Source organism: Podarcis gaigeae (genome assembly GCF_964106915.1).
Source record: "Podarcis gaigeae genome assembly, chromosome: 9".
NCBI classification, from domain to species: domain Eukaryota; kingdom Metazoa; phylum Chordata; class Lepidosauria; order Squamata; family Lacertidae; genus Podarcis; species Podarcis gaigeae.
In genome coordinates this window covers 29434489-29441786 of record NC_139685.1, presented here as the reverse complement: position 1 = coordinate 29441786, position 7298 = coordinate 29434489, and the positions used below count along the sequence as shown (strand labels likewise).

Sequence of the window (7298 nt, the reverse complement as noted above, 5' to 3'; positions counted from 1 at the left end):
GGAGGATTTGCAGACTTCCGCTGGAGGGAGCACTTCTTTTTCTTTTCCTGGGAAGCGAAAACCCACAGGACGGAGCCGCTGCGCGAATCTCAGCGCTAAGATTGACACCGCAACCAGCCAAGGGGAGGAAGGTAAGCGCTGGCCCGGAGCTGCTGCCTTTACGCGGCTGGCCCCGCCTTGCCCGCTGGAGCACACATGGCTCGCTTTCCAGCAGTTGCTGTCATTCAGGCGCTCCCTCCTCCTCCTCCTCATCCGCCTCCTCCTCTCGCCGCCGCGGCGCGCAAACAGGCTCAGCGGGGCCTCCGCCGGCTGCTGCGCGAGATGCGATGAACTAGAGAGCCGCTCGCAGCGGCGGCGGCAGCAGCAGCTTCTTTTTTTCGCGGCCCGGCTGCGTCGCTGTAGCTGCGCGTTCCTTCGGGGATCCCGGGCATGAGCCCGGCCGGCTGCCTGCGCCCATGTGGGGCTTTGAGTCTTGTTGACGGGGGGGACGCGACCTTGCGAGGGGGCCCCCGCGGCGGGAGATGCGCTGGTTCCCGGAGACGCCTGGAGCAGCATGTTCCCCGATGCCGACGCCGCTAACGTGCCCTCCAGCAGCAGCGGGCAGCTCGATTCGGCCGCCACCGGCTCCCCTGCAGCTCAAAGTCCCGGCGAGTCGTGCGGGAGCGGCAGCGTCCCGGCCGCCGCCGCCGCCGCCGAAGAGGACGACGAGGCGGCGGCGGCGACGACTGGTCGCGGCTTGCCCTGCTCCATGCTGGCCGCCGGACTGGGGGTGCTGTTGCTGGCGGTGTCTCTCTTCCACCTGGGCCGGCAGAAGGAGGGCGACGACGGCAAGGAGGCGGCCGAGGCTGGCGGGCAGCCCAGCCTGGCCTTGCTGCTGCTCCAGCTGGCCCTTTACCTGGCCTGCGCCGCCAGCGCCTTCGTCGTTGGCACCTTGCTGGCTCTCGTCAGCCGGAGCCGCGGCCGTCTCAGACCCCCGCCGGATTTCTGCGCTGCCTGGAACTGCCGCTACCCGGGCAGGGAAAACGCCGCTCCCTTACTGCAAGCTGCCGTGGTAAGCAAGTGCCCCTGCCACGGACCCCTTGCCTTGCGCCGAATTAAGTTTTCCAGACTCTTTTCAGAGTGCATTCCTTGCCTTCCAAAGCAGGGCTGGAGTTCAACCCAGAGTTGCCCGTGTACTGTGCTCTCTCCTTGGGTTCTCAGCTCCGTGGGGTGAAAAGTGCCTCTGAGCCCATACAGAGTATATTTTCTTCCCGACTTGGGAATCGCAGAGATGTTCAGCCTTCCCCAGACATCTGGGGTTCAACTGTAGGCCTCCCGGGATAGTATGTTCAGGTAGACTGGAGTCCAGGCGTCTTTTTATTATTATTTAGCAAGTAAGTGTAAGATGGTTTAGGCTTGATATCTGCCGCCACCTCAATATCTCATACCAAAATAGGAATAAGGGGGGAATCTGTGTACCTGGACTGCCCGTGTGCCTGCTTAGCGGCCTGAAACCTAATTTCATCTCCCGCTTCCCTGCTGAAAGATGACTGTCTCCTATTATTCACCTGTGCAGTGACAGTGCAGCTGCTCCAGTTATTTTGGCTGCAGTGCCCGAAGTAGCAGAGGATTATTTCAGGCCTGCAAGCTTAATACTGGTAAACTTGTTCAAAGTAGGATTAACAACAAGTAACACTAGGAAGTCTGTGCTGTTGATAGGTTTTAATGCTGCCCTGCAATGGTTGTATTTCGTTTGGGTTACTGCTTTCTCACTGTTTTTATTCATTTAAACCACGTGTCACTCAGATAACCCTTTGGAGCAATGCAGAAATACAGTAAATAAATAGAACAGGTTTAGTAGGCGAAGCTGGCCAATTTCAAATGTGTGTTCCTAAATACGTGCTTATGAATAAAAAGCAGACAAACATATCTCCCTATGCAGTTGTTTAATTTGAGGTGTTCTTTTGTCCATTTGGCTTTTATATTATAGCTGGCTGAACAGGCAGGGTGACACAGCCCACTTATATGGCAGTGGTTTTTTTGGGGTGCCATTAAAGGGAGGCCCAATTATGAGAAGCAGCAGATGAGGATGAAGGCACCATATTGTACAGGATTTTGATGACATTGAAGGATCAGCACTTCATTCTTACTTTTGGTAGGCTTTTGTTTACCACTACAAAGGGGAGCTTTGCAGAGTGGATCTCTTCTCTATACCAAAACACGCACACACCTGTGCTCCCTAAATGTAGAAAGTTAGATGTTCACCAGCTCCGGAATATCTAGTTTTCTACATTGAGACACCCATGCTGGCTGAAGTGGTGCAGCCCACACAGATTTGTATGTACGCAAATCTAATTCGTCATCAAATCTAATGCACACCTCAATTTTCAAAACCTTGAAACCAGAAAAGTATTTGCTGGCGAATGTATATGTGCCATCAAATCAAACGCGCACCACTAATTTTCGTGACGTAATTTGGCTAAAAAAGGTGTGCATTACATTTGAGTAAATACGGTACTGAAGAACTGTCATTCCTTATTTGCTGTGAGGATAAGTGGGAAACAGTGTTTGAATTGCCACAGCTAATTTTGATTGCAGAGTGTCAGATCTACTGAAAACAATTCATAATGTTGATCACACAGGAGTTTAAGCCTGCTTCATACACGACAATTTTCCTATATTACTTTTCTCAAGGAAAATGTACCCCACCCTGTGATTGCATGCAGTATCCTAGGGCCAGAATAGACAGATGTGTTTGTTGCACATCATAGTATACTCTTACAAATTATATCCAGAGGGGAATAATCAGTGTGAAGCACAGTAGATGAACGTTTGGTTGAGAGCTCACATATAAATAGAAGCTAAACTTGTAATTTTTTTTACTTATTCTGTAATTGGACAGACAATGCCTTGAATTTTATGTGTCTATGATTTGGGTCAACTGATTTGTTGGCCACCACAAGCCAGCTACTATAATCACAGCAAAATGATTTGATAAGCATAGTAGTAATATACACTGATTTGAAACCTACTGATTATATCATCTGCCTTGCATATCAGACAAAATTATTTTGCATTGTTGTCTATTCTCTCTCTCTCTCTCTCTCTCTCTCTCTCTCTCTCTCTCTCTCTCTGTGTGTGTGTGTGTGTGTGTGTGTATAATTGGAAAAATTCTGCAGTAGAACCTGCCTTAGCCTGCAGTTTTAATTGGGAACTTCTTTGAATGAGAGCTGTCTTATCGTTAATCCGGGTAATTTATTAAACCATCCACTAATGGTCAAAACAAAAAAAATTCCTTCCAGTAGCACCTTAAAGACCAACTAAGTCAGTTCTTGGTATGAGCTTTCGTGTGCATGCACACTTCTTCAGATACACAGTGTGCATGCACACGAAAGCTCATACCAAGAACTGACTTAGTTGGTCTTTAAGGTGCTACTGGAAGGAATTTTGTTTTGTTTTGACTATGGCAGACCAACACGGCTACCTATCTGTAACATCCACTAATGGTGTCGGCCTCCAAACTCAATGGATTTTGTTGTGCTGCAAGACTTGAATTGATTTGGCTCATCACTTGCAAACCACTAAAGTTCAAGACTATTTTATTTGGCTTTAATATACTTGCTTGTTTAGCAAGGGTGGAATAAATGGCAGGCTGTTTGTTTTACCCTTGTATAAATGGAGAAGGTGCCACCAAAAGCATGCCGCATGGGATGTGAGGGCTGATCCACAGGTAGCTGCTGTTACTCCCCGGATCATTACAGGCCAAACTGCTAGTTCTTTATCTGCTAATGTAGCTTAACTGGAAGTACACTCAAAAAATCCCCATGAAATTACTCCAGTTCAAGTCCTAGCTATGTAGGAAGGGTATTGCAAAAAAAAAGTCTGGTGAAGGACCCATAAAATACTTTTTAATCTGTTTGTCTTTTTGCTAGAGCTAATTGGATATACTATTGTTTGGCTTTGTGAAGTAATAGTCATAGAATATAATAAACTTTTGGATCCTTAGTGGTTTGTATACTTAGACTGCTAACTGGCCTTTAGCACTAGAATCGGTTTCATTCTGAAGTGTGACCTAATGTGTAGTTTATTGATAACAGCTATCTTTTGCCTTCCAGTTTTGAAGAGTGGGTGCTCCTTGTCCTTGTTGCTTGGATTCTGTCTCTAGATAACATTCTTAGATGAGAGCAGCCTCTTGATTACTTGCGGAAATGTAATTCTCTTGCATTTGTAGGCAGTAGAATTAAATCCTTCACAGCCCTTTCACTTTTTATGTGCCTCTGCTAGCTGTCATTTTTTGAGGGGTGGAGCTTCCCTTATAAATGCTGCTTTTCTCCTTTATGGTACGCACCTCTAGTCTTTTCTGGGGACGCCGTGGGTGGTGCTGTGGGTTAAACCACAGAGCCTAGGACTTGCCGATCAGAAGATCGGCAGTTCGAATCCCTGTGACAGGGTGAGCTCCCGTTGCTTGGTCCTTGCTCCTGCCAACCTAGTGGTTTGAAAGCACACCAAAAGTGCTAGTAGATAAATAGGTACCGCTCCGGCGGGAAGGTAAAAGGAGTTTCCGTGCACTGCTGTGGTTTGCCAGAAGCGGCTTAGTCATGCTGGCCACATGACCCAGAGGCTGTATGCCGGCTCCCTCGGCCAATAAAGTGAGATGAGCACCGCAACCCCAGGGTCGGCCACGACTGGACCTAATGGTCAGGGGTCCCTTTACTTTTTTACTAGTCTTTTCAAGCATCCTTCCCCCTTTCCTTTACCTTTCTATCTGTCAATCTTTATCTGACACAGGCAGGTATGCTTTCGTTGGTGGGTTTTTTAAACAACAACAACAGATTTACGGTGCAGTTTTATAGGTGGCCTTAACAATATCCCATTTATTTTCAGATATTTTGTTAAAGGCCAATCTTGTAACTAGCAAAATGCGCAAGGTTGGTTTCCTGACTGGGAAAGAGGGAGCATCCTTCCTTTTTGCCATTTGAGTAAGTCAGGGCAAGGAGTGGCTCTCAAACACAGCTAGGGTTGAAAATCCTAAGGAAATCACAAAGTCCCTCAGACCAAGGCTCTATAATTGCAGCACTTAGTTTCTTTTCCTTCCTGTTCTGCTTTATTTGTTTGTTTGTTTGTTTGCTTGCTTGCTTGCTGTTCATTGGTGGCATGCTGAAGTAGGTGTCCTGAAAATGGATAACATTTTATAAAAGCTGCTTAGAGTAGGGTATTTTACACCACGAAAGAGTAGGGTATTTTACTTGTTGCGAATGCTCTGTGTTTAAGAGAAATTCCAAAATCCATATTTGTTGTTATTGGTATCCATCTATCTTGAGAGACAATGGAGTGTGCCTCCAGGGGTGAAATAACTGAAGCGACATTTCTGTAGCACAAGCCTGGGCAGTTTGTACGGAGGTCCTGCTTAGGTTGCCATGTGCCCTCTTTTTCCTGGACATGTCCTCTTTTTCAGGGGTAAAATTTGGGACAAATTGCATTGACAGTCATACCTCGGGTTACAGACGCTTCAGGCAGGTTGTGTTTTTTTGGGTTGCGGACCGTCGAAACCCGGAAGTAGTGGAACGGGTTACTTCCGGGCTTCAGCGGTCGTGCATGCGCAGAAGTGCTAAATCGTGCTTTGCGCATGCACAGATGCGCTGAATCGCAACCCGCCCATGCGCAGACGCGACGCTGCAGGTTGCGGGCGCTGTGGGTTGCGAACGTGCATCCTGCACGGATCACGTTCGCAACCCGAGCGTCCACTGTATTTGCTTAGCATCGTCTTTTTTGCTCTTCAAAATATGGCAACCCTATCCTGGGATGCCCAGATGACAAGACACGCCCCCCCGCCCCCCCGCCCCCGGCCCAAAGGAAAGGAGAGCAATTTGTTTGGCACCAAGAGTTGCCAGAAGGAGGCATTCAAGGCATCATCCAACCATCTTAGGGACTCCGCATCGCTTCTCGGCATTTTGGCTGAGATCAAGGGGACTCCACTCTGGATGTGTGTAGAGTGGAAATAACTTGTATACAATATGTTCTACCTGGTTCAGATTCTTATTTGTTACAGGCAACCAGACCAATATTGGTTTTTATTTCTTTTCTTACGGTTGTTTCTCCTACTTTTCTTACATCCTGGAACTATAGCTGTGTTATGGAAACCCCGCCAAATGGGTGGGGTACAAATAAACAATAATAATAATAATAATAATAATAATAATAATAATAATAATAATAATAGCTGTCAACTTTTCCCTTTTCTTGCGAGGAATCCTATTCGGAATAAGGGAATTTCCCTTAAAAAAAGGAAAACGTTGACAGCTATGCCTGGAACTCTAAGGTTCCCACAACAGGTCTCTGTTCCAGGCGTTGACCAGACCTGGATTTTCTTAGTTTTCTCATGTTGGATGCTTGATACTCTGGTCAGGACATGCTTTGGAACTTCAGTTTCAGATTGTAAAAATATAGTGGCAGTGGAAAAATCCACCTGTTTTCTACTCTTGAACTATTGACAGCACAAATGGGTAAAGTATGAAGGGGTAATTAATCTGGGTTTTTGTGTGTGTGTAATGATTGATTTGTGGACATTTTAATAACATTTCAAATTGTGGGTGTTTTGTAGACCGGAAATTATTATCTGCAGGGTACTATATTTTGTTTTTATGGTTAATTGTATTGTAACTTTTATTTATTTATTGCTACCATAGGCAGCCTAGAGAATCTCGTTCTGGGTGGGATATAAATAATCCAAGTAGATAAATATCATCCATAAAATGTAATGGAAGTATTTGTAGTCAGAACTCAGAACGTCACTCTAGTTTGTTGGGGATGAACATTATTCAGCCAAAGGAACACATTCCTTCATGAGCAATATTGCATACTAGTGGTGGATGCAGCCACATAAACACATCTTTCTATCCAGACAGGCAAGAGGCATTGCCACAGTTCTGTTTTACATTTCAGCCAGGCAAAAGCACTTGAGGATAGACAACAGAGCCCGAGAAAAGTTATGGCCTTGAGAGAGCCCTGAGAGATGGGAAGCATTTGACCTTCAGGCTTGAGATTTCCCACGCCCCCCCTTTTGTTCTAATTTTTCAACATTGGTGTGAGTTCTGTTGCTGTAAACACATTTTAAATAGAGCACTCTTGTAGGTCAGTGAGAAGCAGTTCCATGCGATAAGATTTGTTTTGTATTGCTTAAATCTTTTCCCAGCAAGCCTGTACTCTTTCTAGTGAAGTATTTCTTGTAATGATTTTTTTTTTAAAAAAATGTTATTTAAGGATTCAGAGTTCATTCATTCTAATAAGTAACACCCACCCACACCCTGGCTTCTCCGCTA

The 7298-nt window shown here is 46.1% G+C and overlaps 1 protein-coding gene across 2 annotated transcripts in view; it reads left to right on the top strand.

The window, feature by feature from the left end:
• The first annotated feature begins 104 nt into the window (after positions 1–104).
• SNX25 (sorting nexin 25) overlaps positions 105–7298 on the top strand; it is a 53019-nt gene continuing 45825 nt past the window's right edge. Inside the window, exon 1 of one of the 2 annotated variants that reach the window (XM_083755500.1) lies at positions 105–1051. In XM_083755500.1, coding sequence (XP_083611626.1) covers positions 554–1051 — 498 coding nt within the window. In that variant the 5' untranslated portion in view covers positions 105–553. Of the gene's footprint in view, positions 1052–1969; positions 2135–7298 lie in introns of those variants that run through there. The other variant, XM_083755501.1, reaches the window with a different exon arrangement.